Genomic DNA, 18,575 nt, shown 5'->3' on the forward strand with positions numbered 1-18,575 from the left:
CAAAAACATACTGAACCACGAGTCATGTCCGTCTTCCAATGAACCAAGAATTGCTTCTGTGTTATGTGTACTTATAGCTTGTGAGAATTAAATCATAGTAATTACTGGATGGTTGTTTATAAGACAATGTGCAGTTAAAGATAAACATTGGGTTATGTTATAATTTTTACGATTCCAATCCCTATTTACGAGACTAATGAATTCTTTTACTAGAAAACAAAACTTTAAATCTCTTCACTTAATTAATGCAACTTAAATTGTATATGAATTTGAATCTAAGACTTTGTCAAATTTATCTTCGACTATCTGAGTTTATACTTTTTTGGGTTTGGGCTTTGTCTAACTACAAAGAACTAATAACTGTTGATGTGAAAAAGTTTAAAAATATCAGTCATACTATCTATAATGTTGTATGTGTGTGTGTATGTGTGTGTGTGTCTTTTGATGATAAGTGGAGCTTGTCTATGTTCCCTCCCAGTTTGAAATTGACTGTTACCCTCTCCTGTCCTCTCCACTCCTCCCCTTCGTATGTTTAGGAGCAGCGTTTACGGTATCTGAAGCAGCAGGATCACCATCAGGGCCAGTCTGTGTCTGAAAGCGAGAAGCTGCAGAGGTTGAGAGAAAGAGTTGACAGTCAGGAAGCCAAACTAAAGAAGGTCCGTGCCATGAGGGGCCAAGTGGACTACACCAAGCTCATAAACGGCAACCTCTGTACGTACAGCCATGTGAATGTCATCAGACTTCACTATGCTTTAGAGACTTAGTTGTATGGGGTCAGATTATAGCAGGGATCACTGTTTGAATATACTGCACTGTCAAAGCTTTAACACAGGAAATTATATTGATTGGACTGATATGTCAGACCAGTTTGTCTACAAGAAGGCTGTGCACAAAGAAAACATTTTGGCCTCTTTAGCCATTCTTAAAAATGGCATTGCATTAAATAACAAAATATCAAACCAAATGGCATTTATTTGAAAGAAATGAAGCAATTAACTTTCCAAGCAAAACATTTCACAAAAAGACACTTATTTGGTTTTAAATTATAAAACAATTGAGATAATGCCCAAAATTCAGACAAAATGTTTTTGTACACATTCTGGTTGACAACACGTCCGTAGTTAATGTGGTGAACTACACATGTGGTCAATCTGCTGGGAAAACTTTGTGAACTTGATGGGAACTGACCCTGCTTCTGAATAGCCAAACTTTCCTACTATATATTATTCTAAATACTATCAGTATGCTGATGCAGTAGTACTGTATGTCCTAATCCTCAGTATTCATAAAACAGTAAGGGAGAAATACCCGGATGGCCTACTATTTCTATCCCAAAGAAATATCACATAATCCCTCAGTAGTTGAGGAGATATCACATTCAAAACGCTGGCTGGATTAAAACAAATGGCAAAGAACTTGCCGATGTAACTTCTTTTTGATATTATTTTTATCTATGCAATGACATTCATACATCTTTAAGTGTCCAAATATGTTTTGATGCCAATGCAGCTCTCTAAAGTTATCAGTTTAATACCATTGTTAAAGCACACAGTGGAATTTCATCCTCTGATCCAGTTGCTTTTGCCGTCCACTCCCTATGTTTCTGGCAGTAGATCAGTCAGGTTGTGCATTTCTGAACTGTGAAACAAGGATTGTTCCAGTTAGGGTGTGGAAGAATTTTGGGGTGTTTTCTCTCCCGTTATGACATTTATTGGACAAAAACAAAGATCACAATATCATTCCTATATTTAGAGTTTGTTGCACTACTCATGAACTGGCTTAAGACATGTGACCTTTTGGAGTGAACATCTCAGATGGTCAAGCAGCAGTTTTTTCTGGACCTCACACACACACACACACACTTGCAGACACACCCACTCTAAAAATCCACAGGCACTCATTTTATGTATAAGGCATATCAACAATGACCCATGCATTCACATAGATAGGATCAACAGTATTATCGGAATGCTATGTGTATGTCTTTCAGCTGCAGAAATTGAGCATGTTAGCAGCCTGTTCCAAGAAAAGCAGGCAGAGCTGCAGTCAGCCATGCTAAAGGTTGATCAGCTCACACAGCAGCTTGATGATCTGCGACGGGGGCGTCTCAATGGCCTGCAGCCTCTGGGGGGTCCGGTGACTGGCAATGCTGCACTGGAACTACGCAAACTCTACCAAGAATTGCAAGTACGTACTTTTGTGCTTTAGACAAACCCTATCTGGCTTATGTTTGTTCTATTTACTTCGATTAATGTTGGTGGTGGTGCTGCTTGTTGTTTTAGTTTGTTTGTATATATAGTTTGTGGGACTGTTTGTGTCCCAAGAAGATAATGCTTAAAATATTCCAATTATGTTCCATAATTCCAAGCATGTTTTCAAATTCCAAAGATATTAGTTGGATAAATTTTTGGACATTTGATGAGACAGGAAAATATTCCATCATATTTTTTCATGTAATAGTAAGTTTTGAATGTGTGTGTGTGTGTGTGTGTGTGTGTGTGTGTGTGTGACGCATGCATGTTTGAATTAACATTTAGATCAGGAACAAGTTAAATCAGGAACAGAACAGCAAGCTACAGCAACACAAGGATATACTTAACAAGCGTAACATGGAGGTGACCATGATGGACAAGCGTATCGGGGACCTCAGACAGCGTCTCTACAAGAAAAAAGCAGAGGCATGTGATAAAGAACAACAGTCATGCAGCATATTTGTGAAGTTAGCCACATGCACCAGATGCAATGTAAAGTTATATTGAGCTGTACCATAAATCATTGCATATTTACTGTTTAAAGATGCAACCTGGAATTGAACATTAAACAATGCCACTTAAACTCAAAAATCTTGTTTCAACATGAATTTAGGAGAGTTGTCTAAACAGATGCATTCAGTCATATATAAGGATGTTTGTTAATACATACTAGTAGCCTTCCAGTTGCAGCATAATATCTTTCAAGGTGAAACATCTAGAAGCATGTTGTCTTATTTGTGGTCTAAATGACCTTTCCCTTTCACCACAGCTTGGCCGAATGAGTGGCCCTCCCTCCCCTCAGCCAACCTCAGGCAGCTCTGGCCGGGTGGCAGCAGTCTGTCCCTACATCCAGGTCCCAGTGCCCGGGCGACCGGAAGGAGGCTACAATTTACCTCCTGATCCCCTGAAGACACAGTCTCTCACTGCTCCTTCTACAATCAACCATCCTCGGTCCAAGTCAGGTCAGTCTTTCCTCTATTCTTTGACAACATTTTACCCATGCCACATCCCTGGAATGCAACAAGCAGCCACACTCATCGATGTCTGAACATGTGTCCATATAAAAAGCCTCTGTTAAAACAATAAGCGTCAAACAGGTTTACAAAAGGTGAAGATCCCTTTCAGTGGGATATTACGACAGGAGATGATAGATGCACCATATCATTATGCTTTAGCCTTGAAGGTTTCGAAGGCTTTGAAAATCCATCACTCAACATCAAGCACCAAGTTCCTCCACAGCTTTCCTTGTGAAAATTAATATTTTTTCTCACTATTACTGTAAAACCACTCATTCATCTCAGTTTAATATTCTGTATATGCTTCTCTCATTTCCTAGAAAATTTGTAGTAACAAATCTTTATCATTCTTTACGTCACAGTGCTAACAGTAATATTACAGCATCACTTTCCATCCAAAAGACAGTTTTAAACATGTCTTTACTCAGATTTTCTAATTAACTTCATACTAAATAAAGTTTTTTTAATTGCTAACATGCTTTTCCATTCTGTCATGTCTGTCACCTCTACTCCTCCTCTCTTTGTATTCCTTTGTCATGCTTCTGTGTCATGTATGTGGGGGCGGCGGCACAGAGGAAGACAGGGTGAAGATGCCTGCAGGCCAATGGAAGGTCTCAGACTTAGACATCATAGTGGACCCTCTGGTGTCATCATCAGACCCTAAAGAGGGACCAGAGTCCCCTACAGACTCCAACTGTACCTCTAGTGAGTGTTCAGGCTTGACAGCAGGAGAAAATCTGACCAGCATAAAAGGACTATAACAAGGTTATAGTAGGTTATATAGTTTTTTTATTACCGAACAGAAAAAACAATTATAATAAAATGATGCACCGATATATCAGCCAGTTATCTGCAATCAGACATCTGATGATTGTTTAAAAACAGCTGATGATCAGGGCTGATTATTTTCCATCAATCAAAATTAGCCTACAACTCGTGTAGTGTGTGAAAGAATGTTTCTTGTGTGGAATAACTTTGAATTAGGTGACAGCGGCAATTCATTTTCAGAATTCAGTTAATGTGAGTTAAGAATGTTAATGTGAGTTAATGATGTGCATTTTGCTTCAGTGTTTTGTTTATAACTGAGACCAGTTACTCACAGAGAATAAAGTTTTCGCATTTCTTTTGAAGTTGTTTAAGTAATTATCAGCACTTTGACATTGTAGCATAAAAAAGCAGAACCACCAAACTATCTGTATCGGCAGATGCTGTTCGAAATAAAACTGATATTTTTTATATCAGTGCATCACAAATTAAATTGGATTTATTTGATTTCACACCAACATAAATTGCAGCCATAGCTACATAATAAAGACATTGTGAAATAATTTGATCATAAATTCACAAACAAACACTGAAAGCTAAAAAAAAAAAAAATGTATCACCAGCTTGCATTTGGTTTGTCAGTACCCATATACACTGATCAGCCACAACATTAAAACCACCTGCCTAATATTGTATAGGTCCCCCTCGTGCCACCAAAATAGTGCCAAACTGCATCTCAGAATTGCGTTCTTACTGAAATTGTACAGAGCAGTTATTTGGTTACTGTAGCCTTTTCAGTTTAAACCAGTCTGGTCATTCTCTGTTGACCTCTCTTATCAACAAGGAATTTCTGTCCACAAAACTGCCGCTCCGTAGCTGTTTTTTGTTTTTTGCACCATTCTGAGTAAATCCTAGAGAATGTTGAGCGTGAAAATCCCAGGTGATCAGCAGTTACAGAAATACTCAAACCAGCCCTTCTGGCATCATCAATCATTTGGCAGAAGTGCATAAAATAATGCAGATACGGGTCAGGAGCTTCAGTTAATATTCACAACAATCATCAGAATGGGGAAAAAAAATGTATCTCAATGATTTGGACCATGGCATGATTGTTGGTCTAGGTGGGATCTCCTGGGATTTTCACACACAACAGTCTCTAGAATTGACTCAGAATGGCACCAAAAAACAGTGAGCGACAATTCTGTTTAGAGAACAGAGAATGGCCAGACTAGTTTGAACTGACAAAGTCTACGGAAACTCAGATAACCACTCTGTACAATTGTGGTGAGAAGAATAGTATCTCAGAATGCTATTCTGAGATGTGGGTTGGTGCTGTTTTGGTGGCACAAGGTGGACCTACACAATATTTGTCAGGTGGTTTTAATGTTGTGGATGATCGGTGTATATATAAAAGTTAACCTCATGGGTACTGACAAACTAAGTGCACAAAATGGCAATTTGAGCCCCACCAATTTTTGGCTTAAAAAAAATGCTATTAACTTATCCCTACAAAGCAATAAAATAAAATAAAATCCTGGTGGAAATGACAGCAACAATTATGTATCAGCATATATTTTAATAAGCAGTCATGAAAATTTCAGCCTGGCCTTAAGAATACATAAAGCATTGCATTCAACCTTTAGTATAATTAGCCACAGAAAGAATTTGACCTATTGAGAGAAAAGAAAACCCCAATTCTGATCTGTTTTAATTGTTTGCTTCACTGCTTTTCTCCTTTGTGGGACTTGGCCATCAACTTGCCAGTTAGTTTGATGGGGCGTCTGTCAGACAGATGGGATAAACATGTGTCATCGCTTGTGGATCTGACAAGCAGCACTGTAGACTTGGACACGTAGGCTTAGTAATCCATTTAACCCAGAGAGAGCTGGATCTGAGTAGAGGACACGACAGAAATACACCCCACTCAAAACCCTGATAAGAAGTGTCCTTATGTCACAAGGGTCAGAGATGTGAGTGTAGTCCCATTTGAGATTCATCTCCTGCTTTAATGACCTGATGAGCAGGTCAGTCTGTATCATAATGAGGCTGACTTAAGAAAGAGCATATACGTTTCTGTCTCTTTCCACCAAACTCATTTGGTATATTGCTTCGCTCCCTACAGCTAATAATGCAAACTGGCCCTCCTTCAGCAATAGTAGGGTTCTTCTGAAACCACCAGACTGGAAGGACACAAGTCAAGATCCCACCAGCAAGATGGGTACCTCAGACAAGGTGAGATTATATAGTACTCACTACTGACCCCTTAGAGCTTAAGTAGTAAGTGTTCTTATGGAAGACATTTTTGAATCCATATTTAACTGGTGGATTCATTTCTTTGCAGGAAGCCCCTAAACTGTTAGGCACAGTAACAGCATTGTCTAAACAGCCTCCACCCATCTATGGCACCTATCCCAGTACAGGCCATCACTCCACAGTTTGTGCCACCAGCTCTTTGCCCCGGTCTGCTCCTGGCAACTTAGCCTGGCAGAGAGCACCCCCTGCTGCTTGTTCCTCCTCACAGCAGATTCAACATCGGATAACGGTGCCACCCAGCCCCACACCGGGGTCAGCTCTTTTCCCTCAGGGTGAGAGGACAGAGCCTCCTCTTGCTGTGGCAGTGCGTCCCTTTATTCCAGACAGAGGGTCCCGGCCTCAGTCTCCAAGGAAGGGACCTGCAACTATGAACTCCAGCTCCATTTACAACATGTACCTGCATCAGTCTACATCCAAAAACTACTCCAGCAGTAGCAGAGCTGCTGTCAAAGCAGGTAAAAAGCAATGCATTTAAGCTTAATCCACACACAGGACGTTTTGTCTGTTCCTTTTTTTTAAAATGTGCTTTCTTTTCACTGGTCTCCAGTATACGGAAAGCCAGTTCTACCAGGCTCCACCTCTCCCTCCCCAGTTCCCCCCTACCAGTCCTCCAGAGATGAAGTAGACAGGGAAGCTGACCAAGAGAGTGCTCCCCTCCCTCCGCCCAGTGTGGAGAACATCCCTCGCCCTCTCAGCCCTACCAAACTGACTCCTGTGGCCCACTCCCCTCTCCGTTACCAAAGCGACATAGACCTGGAGGTGCTGAGAAGAAAATTAGCCAATGCTCCTCGACCATTGAAGAAGCGAAGCTCCATCACAGAGCCAGAAGGACCAACTGGGCCTAACATTCAGAAGCTTCTATATCAGCGCTTTAACACCCTTGCAGGTGGCATTGAGGGTGGAGTGAGTGGTACACCCTTCTACCAGCCTGACAGTCCTCTTAGCTACATGGTCACAGCCCTGGGTGATGTGGACACTGCCAATGGGAACCAAATGGAGTTTAACATGTTAGCTGGACCTTCAACAGAGATGACCATCCCAGACCCTCCTACCACCTCTTCCACATCACCTACAGTGGATGACAATGAAAACCAGCTGATGCATACATCCACAGAATCAGACGGAACCCAGTCTGCTAATGCCTCAGGCCCTTCAAACAAGGACACCCCTGAGGACAATCATAACAACAACCACACCAGTGTTACAGACACACAACATAGCCCTGCACCAGAAGCCCACTCCCCTGCAGAGCAGGACACCACAACACAGTCAGACTCTTCTACATGTGCGCCAATGGTGAGTTGGTACTAAGTTTGTTGGCTTGATTATTTCGCATATTCTCAAATATGGTTCATATCCATAATTAAACAAAAAAGCCTTTTAGCCACCATTAGGCTGAACAGTTCTCATTGCGGAACCTTGCTGTAGATTTCACACTAAAAGTGTGGTTACACACAAAAGTCTGATTTTGCATATGCACAAACATTTTCAAATTTATAAAAACATACGTTCACCAGAACATGTGCAAAACTCCCTTTATAAACCCCATTTAGCAGAAGATTGTGCGTACATGCATGTGCTTTTTTCACTTCCCCATCTCCTCCCTGAAATAACCATATGTGGAGTGTACAACGCCTGTTATTACCATGCATTACCTCATCTACATATATTATCATATGCATTTTGCCATCCAGGAACCAGGAAACCAGAAGATAATACAGACTCAAGCCTACGTGAATAGTTTTATTATAAAAATATCTAAACATCCTTTAAACAAGGTCAATTTACCTGACAAACATAATAATAATGTTAACAGAGAATATATCTTATTATATCTAGAATATATCTTATTATGTTATTTAAGTGTCTTATTCTCACACCATTTGGAGTTTATTTTCGAGTGTATTAAACATAAACTTAACCTAACTTATGCAGTTTTGCTTCTCAGTTAATTTTTAAAACACGTTTTAAGAATTGTTTATAATATTTTCTTTTACATAATAAAATTCTGTTTGACATAGTCGACTTGCAGCTTTAAGAAATAAAAAGTGCAACGTGTAAGCTTATCTTTCATTTTATATTCGACTTATACCACAACACTGCTGAACAGCAAATGCATTTTTCATTCCGTTTACATATTGCATTTCGGGTCAGACTACCAGTAAATAGGGCAGGCAGCACGTTTTATGAACCGCAGTGTTGCACCTTTGTGCAACTGTACAGTACCATGTTTCTGAAGCTAAGACATATCCCGACAGCTGACCACCAGTCGTTACAATGGTTCATTGATCTACTGAATGTGTCGTCTGTTTTACCAGGCTATTCCACATCAGTTAGTCAAGTGCTCATCACAGATAATCTTTGTTCAAATGTTGTCGTTTACCTCAGAATGTAATAAAAAACAATTCCAAGTGGATGGCCTTTGGGAATAGAAAATCTAAATAGCCATGATGCCACAGGAAAGTACTCCAAGAGCAGATCATCCACTAACAATATTTATTTTTTACAACTATTATTGTAATGCCTTTTTAATTGGTTACTTAAAGGTATATAGCCTACGGCTGGACAACTATTACTTCTGAATTGAGTGCTTCATTCCCAATTATTTTTTATTATAAATGAGTTGTATTATATTAAAAGCAGGGTTTATAATTAGTCTGTTCAGTTCAATACTTGGCCAGTTGGCGTCACCAATTTTCACACAATTTTCAAGAGTTCATACGCACAGTCAAGAGTGTGCGACAGTGCAGGTGCACACATATTTTTTGCCAAGTTTATTTTGTATAAATCCCTATGTGTGCATGGGAAATTGTGAACCACATTATGAAAACCACAATTTTTCACATCACAGGTCAAGCGCACCAACCTGAAGAAGCTGGGTTCTGAGCGGACCGGTCACGGCTTGAGGGTGAAATTCAATCCTCTTGCACTGCTTTTGGATGCATCTCTTGAGGGCGAATTTGACTTGGTGCAAAGGATCATCTATGAGGTACCATTCAGCTATCACAGGCTACTTGCATCTACAACGTATTACTTGAATGACTCAGAAGTAGCTCACCAAGTTTTTTCCCTCAAGTTGTGTTTGTTTGACTCCTTGCTCAGGTGGAAAATCCCAGCACTCCAAATGATGAGGGTATCACTCCCCTCCATAACTCAGTTTGTGCAGGTCACCACCATATTGTTAAGTTCCTGCTGGACTTTGGGGTCAATGTCAATGCAGCAGACAGTGACGGGTGGTGAGAACCATTACTTTGTTGAATAGGTTATCTCAAGAAATATTATTAGTCCACAGCAGTCATTTTGTCTGTGTTAGGGACTATTGAAAATAATATTAATTTCATATTGTACAGATGTGTAATTCTCACTCATCAATAATGTAGAATGTTTAAATATGAGGGTATTTTAACAGTATTACTATACATGAAAGATTGTAACATTAAGAACTAACTCTGTTTGGCATCAGGACGCCCCTGCACTGCGCAGCCTCATGCAACAATGTTCATCTATGCAAGCTGCTGGTGGAGTCTGGAGCAGCCATTTTTGCCACTACAATCAGTGATGTAGAGACTGCAGCGAACAAGTGTGAAGAGATGGAGGAGGGTTACATCCAATGCTCTCAGTTTCTATATGGTATTATCAAAAACATATTCTGGTGTGGTTATTCTTAATGTTAAGTGTGTATTTCTAGGGTAGTGACTGTAAATGTTTTCAAAACCAATAATTTCTCTATTTCTCTCTCAGGTGTGCAAGAGAAGCTGGGCGTAATGAATAAAGGGACAGTTTATGCCCTGTGGGACTATGAAGCTCAGAGTGCAGATGAGCTGTCCTTCCGTGAGGGTGACGCTCTCACTGTGATGAGCCGCAGAGATGACAGTGAGACAGAGTGGTGGTGGGCCAGGTTTAACGACAAGGAGGGCTATGTACCACGCAATTTATTAGGGGTAAGACACCTATATATTAGGCAAACATTAATTTAATGAATGACACTCTTGTGCATTCACGTTGCAGTAAAATGATGCTGTTTGCTCATATAAGATTTATGCACTTCTTTTTTTAAGTTCTCTAAGTGACAGAAAAAAATCAAGCCTTTAAATAATTTTAAAGATTGTCGATTTGTTGAATTGTTGCTCTCCGCTTTCATTATAGCTGTATCCTAGAATCAAACCCAGGCAACGTTCCTTGGCATAGGCGGCCAAAAGAGACAGTACAAGCTCCTGTATCAGCACTTGGCATGAAGCTGCACAATGGCACTCTGCCCTGTCTTGGCCATCACAACACGGAGCCCAGAGGGGTGGCAAGATGATGGAGCACGTCTGGAGTTAGACAAGATGTTTACCCAAGAGTGGGGAAATCAGTGGTCTTCCTTTTGTATCTCAGATTGTATTCGTCACTTTGATGTGTTGTTTTTGCCGTGTCCCTCTTACCCATATCCCTGTTGAGGAACATGATAGCTTCTCTCTCCACTCCCAAAGTGTAAACCTTCCGAGTATGTGGGTGCATGTAAGTTGGATGTGACTGTCAGAGTGTGACGGGTATGTGATGAAAACAGTTGGCGGCAGAGTGTGCAATCTAGGATTTCAATGTTTGTTCTCTGTGGATATTGTCAGTTTTGAAGAGGAGTCTATAGGAACTGATTTTTCATTTCCCACAGTTTAGAAGTTGCTGATTCAGGGTAAAGGAAGGAAGGTGCCAGAAAGTGTTTAAAAGAGGCCTTGAGGCAGGTCAAGCTGCTAATGGATATAAGGAAGTGGCCTGGTCTGAAAACGTGTATATTTTTGTATGTGGAGGATTATGTGGGACTGAGGAGATGAAACTGTGTAGTCATGATTGAGGAACTAAATTTTAAGAGGATGCATAAAGAAAAGTGATGACAAATAAACCATTGCAGTGGTGGTTTTTCCATTTAACATGGGGATATTGGCAACCTATTACATACATCTTCTGTATATTTCTATGCTTCTTTTAAGTTAGGCTTTATTTTTTCATATGCTACATTAACTTTTTCCTCTAAAAAAAAAAAAATTCTCCAAAAAGCTTGATACAATATGGCTGTCAAAACAGGTAGACTCTGCCTTGTGTTTGTGCTGCCATACAAGAGCCATTTATGCAACATGCCATGTATATGTGCACAATAAAATTTCCACATTGGGACAAACTCACATGTTGTTTTGACTAGTCTTTCACAGCCTGTTTACAGGAGTTACTGTTAAAGCATAATCCCATGAGGTGGACAAAAAAAAAAGGTACACCCACAAAAAGTACTCAATGGAGTTTTTTGGACATGTTACTAAGATAACACCATTGTTTTTAGGACATGTATCAAGGTAATACCATGTTCCCAGGTAGCACACACACATGAGATGACGGTTTTTGTTGCATTTTATTGCACTAATAAAAAACTAAGATGTCTCAAAGACATCTGATAAGTGTCTTTTTTAAATCCGAGAGGAAACATAAAATGCACTTTTTGCAGATGAGCAATCAATATAAAATTACATCTTCCAGATATAAACGCATGTCTGGGTGTACGTGCGCCATCAGGTTTTAGAGGTGTACCAAAATGCAACAAAATTAATTAAAGTACCTTGCAGCAGGGCCATAGCAAGGAATTATTGGACCCCTGACTGTATTGCTCTGGGCCCCTTTCATATGAAAATAAACAGTTTAAAATGTGTTGTGGGTCCCACTGGACATGTGGGCCCCTAGAATAGTTACCACTTTTCACTCCATTAGCTATGGTCCTGCCTTGTAGTAAACAATTTACATATCTTGGTATATTAATATGGTACTCGTTCTGTTCCTCTGAATATCAAAGTGCCATGGTATTACCATGATGTAATGGTAACGCCACTATTTTGTTGAAAAGGTATGGCAATTAAGACTCGTTTCTCACTTTCAGGACAAGATTACAGTTCACTGACTCTCACGAATTAATAATTTACGCAGGTTTAACCTATATTACATAATTTTGCAAGCTGTTTTTTATCTCGCTATCTTGGACATTAGTTATTTAGTGCTGGATAATTATTGTCAGCAATCGAACTTTGAACTTGACACTTATGTTGAAACCACCACGGCATAGGTAAGTACAATATAAAGAGACAGCTAAATAATAATTTAAATGCAAATATGATGTTTTTGTCTTATGTTTTTAGAGAAAACTGAACGATTACCTCGACAGCTCCACGAAACCCTGAAATAACGCAAATTAGCGTAAACGCGGGAAATCTATCAAATAGATATTCAGGCAATGTTTATCTCCGTTTCGACAGTTCTGAGGTCATTAACCTAGCATAATCGACTATTTGTCCACTTACCCTGATTGTTTGTATTTTAGAAAATTTTGCGCACAATGTCAAAGCCAGATGGATTTCACGTTGTCACGCCACTCCTCGAGAGCACAGGCATGTCTAAGCGAATGGGGAGTTCCGTGTATTTGAAGATGGAGAGCTCACAGTCCACCGGTTCCTTCAAAATCCGTGGAATAGGCCACATTTGTCAAACTGTGAGAAAAATATTGTTGCATTTCTTAAAATTAAACTCCACTATTAATTCTGGCGTTCTAGTTTTTGGGGGTCAACATACTAATGTTATAATGCACGTTATTGCATTTCATAATCAACTCTGTACCTATGACAGAATTCTATTTATTATGAAATCAAAATACGACATGGCAAATGCTTACGTCCCAGACGCGCATTGTGTGTTCGTACTGACCTCTAGTGCTCATTTAAGGAAGCATTATGGCCATTCTGATGAACATTGAAATTTATTTTTTTCCTTTTTAAAGATTGCAAGTTCCACCAAGTCAAACGGTGTGGTTTGTTCTTCTGGTGAGTGGAATGATTAAAACAAGTGTATTTCCATTTGTATATGTTAGTTTTATCTTGACTCTGTCTGTATATGTAGGTGGTAATGCTGGGATGGCCACAGCATATGTAGCAAGAAAACTCAACCTTCCAGCCACCATTGTTTTGCCCTCTACAACACCCCAACTGGTAGTGCAGAAACTGAAGGACCAGGGAGCTACAGTCAAAGTTGCGGGCAAGGCAAGTGCAAATTATCGCTACTGATGTCCTAAATGCCTTTGCAAAATATTCAATTTTATTTAATACAAATTTTTCTTTACCCAGTTATATACACCAGATAACTTCATCCTCATTTGATGTGGTAGGTTTGGGATGATGCAAATGCTGAGGCCCACCGATTGGCTGAAAGTGAAGGTCTTACTATCATACCACCATTCGACCATCCGCTAATCTGGTGAGTTCATAGATATACAGTGTCATTTGTGTGAATCAACACAAATTAATGTATAATGAATACAAATGAGGCTGTGAGAGATAGACATACAGCTTGCACTGTTGTATACCTTGGTGTTATTAAATAAGTTGACAAAATATAAAAAATACATCTTTCCGGGAGCCTGGGTAGCTCAGCGCGTAAAAGACTCTGACTACCACACCTCGAGTCACGAGTTCGAATCCAGGGCATGCTGAGTGACTCCAGCTAGATCTCCTAAGCAACCAAATTGGCCCGGTTGCTAGGGAGGGTGTAACATGGGGTAACCTCCTCGTGGTCGCTATAATGTGTGGTTTTCACTCTCGGTGGGGCACGTGGTGAGTTGTGCGTGGATGCCGTGGAGAATAGCGTGAGCCTCCACACCCGCTATGTCTCCGCGGTAACACGCTCAACAAGCCATGTGATAAGACGAGTGGATTGACGGTCTCAGACGCAGAGGCAACTGAGATTTGTCCTCTGCCACCCGGATTGAGGCGAGTCACTACGCATCCAGGAGGACTAAGAGCACATTGGGAATTGGGCATTCCAAGTTGGGGAGAAAAAAAAATACACCTTTCCAAAAAGTAAGCATGTTACCTACCTGACTAAAGTCCATAGAAGAAGAAAGCAAATGTTACTCAATCTGTCCCTTAGGAAAGGTCATACCAGTATCATTCATGAACTCAAGGCCTCTTTGACAACCAAACCAGGAGCTATAGTGTTGTCCGTTGGGGGTGGAGGTCTGTTTTGTGGGGTGATGCAGGGTTTGGATGAGGTGGGCTGGGGCAGTGTGCCTGTCCTCTGTATGGAGACTGTTGGTGCAGACTGTCTCAATGCTGCCCTGAAAGCCGGAGAGCTGGTTACATTGCCAGACATTACAAGGTATAAGAAATCATCTTAAATTATGAAGAGTTGGCACCTTTTCATGTCCTGTATGAATGTTTCTGCAATTCACTGTGCTTGAACTGCTTGATAGTGAAGCAACGTGTCTGGGAGCAAAGACAGCATGCAGACAGGCGTTTGAATACAGCAAACGGCCCACAGTCATTTCAGAGGTGGTGACAGATCTACAGGCTCTGGAGGCAATGGAACTGTTCCTGGGTAAGCTTGTCGCTATGGTTTAGGGCAGTGGTTCTTTGCTTCAGGACCCAGATTGTACATTGGACATCATGTGGCAATACAATACAAAAGAAGTCCTTGAAGTCCTTATGTCCTTAAAATAAAACAATAAAATGTATTGATATTTTACACTCACTGAGCACTTTATTAGGAACACCTGTACACCTACTCATTCATGCGATTATCTAATCAGCCAATCATGTGGCAGCAGTGCAATGCATAAAATCAATCAGATATGGGTCAGGAGCTTCACTTAATGTTCACATCAACCATCAGAATGGGGCAAAATATGATCTCAGTGATTTAGACCATAGCATGATTGTTGGTGCAAGATGGGCTGGTTTGAGTGTTTCTGTAAATGCTGATCTCTTGGAATTTGCACGCACAACAGACTCTAGTTTACTCAGAATGGTGCCAAAAACAAAAACATCCAGTGAGCGGCAGTTCTGCAGACGGAAGCGCCTTGTTGATAGAACAGGTCAACGGAGAATGCCCAGACTGTTTCTAGCTGACAGAAAGGCTACAGTAATTCAGATAACACCTCTGCACAATTGTAGTGAGCAGAATTGCTTCTCAAAATGCACAACACGTCAAGCTTTAAGGCGGATGGGCTTCAACAGCAGAAGACCATGTCGGGCACTTTATTAGGACCATGGTGTTCCTAATAAAGTGCTCAGTTAGTGTATATTGTCCATGTTGACATCTGACTAATTTTGCTTGCTTGCCAAAATACCATGACATCAACATTAAAAGATACGGGAAGTGTTTTTAAAGTCGATAAGCCTGTATATTTTGCTACCAAAATTATGAATTATTATATGGTTAGTTATATTTAATTTTTCATTTAGCATTGATTTAGAACAGCACTGCGGCCCATTTTGGGTTCCTTTTCACCAATCGAGAACCACTGGTTTTAGGGCACAAAAACAGTTCAATATCTGCAAATCTTGTCCTTTTGAAAGTGTTTTTATTTCTCTGTGTGTGCATATGCAGATGAGGAGCGTGTGTTGGTGGAGTTAGCCTGCGGAGCTGCACTGGCTGCAGTGTACAGTGGTGTTATCCAAAGGCTACAGGAGAAGGAACGCCTTCCTAAACCTCTCGGCCCACTGGTGATAATAGTTTGTGGAGGTGGCAGTGTAAACTGGGCTCAGCTTCTACACTTACAGGCAGTCATACGGAAATGATCAGAACTGAAAAGATCCCTACAGTCCACTGCATATGAAGTTTCTTCAATTTGTGAAAGCTAATATTTTAAAAATTGTCATTGCAAATGCTATAGCTTGCAGAGTCATGAGATGATGTGGACATTCTGTTGTATTTCTGTGATTAAATACTAAAAGTATTTACAAAAGTATTTATGCATTTGCATTTATGCATTTGGCAGACGCTTTTATCCAAAGCGACTTACAGTGCACTTATTACAGGGACAATCCCCCCGGAGCAACCTGGAGTTAAGTGCCTTGCTCAAGGACACAATGGTGGTGGCCGTGGGGTTTGAACCAACAACCTTCTGATTACCAGTTATGTGCGTTAGACCACTAAGCCACCACCAAAGTAGATGCTATAAACCAAAGTACCACCAAAGTAGATGCCAAACTATAGAATAAGAAAGAATATTCAGGAAAACATATTTGGATTCTCTTCTGTAACAGTCTCCTTTAGTGAAATATTGTTTGTGCAATAAAATCATATCTGGACATTACACTGACCTCAGAATGTTTCCACTCAACACCTGTAACCAGCAGGTGGTGCTGAAGTTCCTGGTATTGCCATTCGTCTCCATTTGTTTTACAGTTAAAGGGATACTTCACCCAAAAATGAAAATGCTTTCATCATTTACTCACCCTCATATTGAACCTGTATGACTTTATATCCTCCATGGAATCCAAAGGGAGATGTTTGGCAGAATGATAGCCTCAGTCACAATTTACTTTCATTGAATGGAAAAGAGATGCAATGAAAGTGAATGGTAACTGAGACTAACAGTCTACCTAACATCTTTTGTGCTACACAGGAGCAAGTCATCCAAATTTGGGTGACCTATACCTTTAAGGCAATTCAACAAGAAAACATACCCAATATTGTTTTACTTAAAGTGATACTGTTTGTAAGAGACACAATTCCACTGATTCAAGAATTGAGAAGCATTTTTGTTCAAATTATGTGTATCACCTTAAATCTTGGAGCATGTAAATACATCAAATGCAAATCGACAAATAGGCTCATACCATTACATATACAGTATCCTCCAAAAAGTATTTGGACATGTCATTGCATTAGATGTCAAAAGATCACATAGTTTGGCTATGTATAATGCAAACCATGTGTCTACCTGAGTAAGAATGGCTTTGTTTCCTAAGACTGTTATAAATGACCTGCATGTTCTATGTTAATAATGATGTAATGAACAAGTACTTCGTCATGCCACTTGAGAAAAGGCAGGTTATTGTGTTAGAACAAAGACTGTTAATGTAGTGCATGACAGGTTTTATGGTGCACTGGGAATGGCAGGCAGCATGCAAAATACTTCATGTGGTTACTCACAGTTAACATACCTCAGGGTTAAATGCCTCTCAAAGCTTAATCGTCTCTCCTTCTGGCAGTTTCAATTAAGAATTTCACAGCAAGAAAAGGTAAAGAAATAATTTCTTTAGAGGTTTGATTTTTAATTACTCCCAGCTTCTCAGTTAGGATTAGTTTATTTATTAAATATAACAGGCCATTGTGTACTGGAGGTAGTTAATGCTTGAAGTTGTTGCCGTGGTACTGAATATTTGTGTTTTTCCTGTGAGAAATTAAAGGATTTACCCAGGAAAAAAATCACCATTAATCCATCATGTCAATTTAAACCTGCTTGACTGTCCCTCTTCTGTGGAGCACAAAAGAAGCACAATTATGGTCAGTATTTATATCAGTAATTATAGTGTTAAGGGCGGAGAGGTTTTATATAGATAAATCATGTCATCCAGGGAAATTGTTGTTTGAGTAGTTACAAAAAGCAGTCTGTTTTAGAGCAGCTTACAGCATTCCTGTGCAAGTAAAAATATCCAGACCTGGACTGCTTATGTATTTACACACCTCTAATACTCTCTGCCCAGTCCTTAGGAGTGCTGCCCTCTCTATCCTTCCAAGCATGACGGGGAACAGCCTTGGCTTCTGAAAAGACTTTATTGACTGTCAAGACAATAAGGCATGTTGAAAGCCAAGTTATGCCTCCTCAGTGTGTTTTTGGCCTAATGATTTATTGCCAAAATGTCTGAAGGAGAGACAGCAATTATGTGTTGTTGTAGCGGGGTGTAAAGACAGTAACTGTGGAACAAGCCTTGTGTTTGGATACAAAAATAATTAAAACGAGGTGGACAGTGATTATAGGGGATATACGGTCAGAATCCATGGCTACTTTTGAATGGCCAACAACGGAGAAAGATGATTTTTCTGCGTAGTTACAACATTTACCAGCAGAGACTTTTTCGACTATTAAAGGATTTATGTTAAAGGAATAGTTCCCCCCAATTTTTTTATTCCATTTACTATAGCTTCATGCCATCCCAGGTATATATGACTTTCTGTCTTCTGCAGAACACAAATTAAGATTTTTAGATGAATATATCAGCTCTGTCTATAAAATGCAAGTGAATGGTGACCAAAGATTTGAGGCTCCAAAAAGCACATAAAGGCAGCATTAAAGTAATCCATATGACTCCAGTGCTTTAATCAATGTCTTCTGAAGCAGTCTAATCAGTTTTGGGTGAAAACAGACCAAAGTTTTACTCCTTTTCACTATAAAACTTGACATCAGCAGTCTCCTTTGCGATCATGATTACAAACT

The 18,575-nt window shown here is 40.0% G+C and overlaps 2 protein-coding genes across 5 annotated transcripts in view; both read left to right on the forward strand.

Moving 5' to 3' along the window:
• Positions 1-11,505, forward strand: part of ppp1r13ba (protein phosphatase 1, regulatory subunit 13Ba) — a 45,859-nt gene extending 34,354 nt beyond the window's left edge. For 3 of the 4 annotated variants that reach the window (XM_052146086.1, XM_052146085.1, XM_052146088.1), the window contains 13 exons: positions 537-711; positions 1,991-2,187; positions 2,538-2,678; positions 3,022-3,214; positions 3,842-3,973; positions 6,156-6,265; positions 6,375-6,801; positions 6,894-7,642; positions 9,198-9,335; positions 9,449-9,582; positions 9,810-9,976; positions 10,088-10,287; positions 10,493-11,505. In XM_052146086.1, coding sequence (XP_052002046.1) covers positions 537-711; positions 1,991-2,187; positions 2,538-2,678; positions 3,022-3,214; positions 3,842-3,973; positions 6,156-6,265; positions 6,375-6,801; positions 6,894-7,642; positions 9,198-9,335; positions 9,449-9,582; positions 9,810-9,976; positions 10,088-10,287; positions 10,493-10,534 — 2,805 coding nt within the window. In that variant the 3' untranslated portion in view covers positions 10,535-11,505. The remainder of the gene's footprint in view (positions 1-536; positions 712-1,990; positions 2,188-2,537; positions 2,679-3,021; positions 3,215-3,841; positions 3,974-6,155; positions 6,266-6,374; positions 6,802-6,893; positions 7,643-9,197; positions 9,336-9,448; positions 9,583-9,809; positions 9,977-10,087; positions 10,288-10,492) is intronic. The other variant, XM_052146087.1, reaches the window with a different exon arrangement.
• An 843-nt stretch (positions 11,506-12,348) lies between these two features.
• sdsl (serine dehydratase-like) lies at positions 12,349-16,439 on the forward strand. The gene is made up of 8 exons (XM_052145839.1): positions 12,349-12,428; positions 12,684-12,851; positions 13,137-13,179; positions 13,256-13,395; positions 13,521-13,609; positions 14,282-14,509; positions 14,604-14,728; positions 15,740-16,439. The coding sequence occupies exons 2-8, from the start codon at positions 12,699-12,701 to the stop codon at positions 15,928-15,930; spliced, it is 969 nt and encodes a 322-aa protein (XP_052001799.1). The 5' UTR covers positions 12,349-12,428; positions 12,684-12,698; the 3' UTR covers positions 15,931-16,439.
• The last annotated feature ends 2,136 nt before the right edge of the window (positions 16,440-18,575 follow it).

This window comes from Xyrauchen texanus, chromosome 16 (assembly GCF_025860055.1).
Source record: "Xyrauchen texanus isolate HMW12.3.18 chromosome 16, RBS_HiC_50CHRs, whole genome shotgun sequence".
Taxonomy (NCBI): domain Eukaryota; kingdom Metazoa; phylum Chordata; class Actinopteri; order Cypriniformes; family Catostomidae; genus Xyrauchen; species Xyrauchen texanus.

Excerpts from the sequence above, each read along its gene's own strand:
- sdsl (XM_052145839.1), top strand. The coding sequence starts at position 12,699 with ATGTCAAAGCCAGATGGATTTCACGTTGTCACGCCACTCCTCGAGAGC. Across the intron at positions 12,852-13,136 it reads TAGGCCACATTTGTCAAACT|ATTGCAAGTTCCACCAAGTC; the intron begins GTGAGAAAAATA and ends TCCTTTTTAAAG. Across the intron at positions 13,610-14,281 it reads TTCGACCATCCGCTAATCTG|GAAAGGTCATACCAGTATCA; the intron begins GTGAGTTCATAG and ends TCTGTCCCTTAG.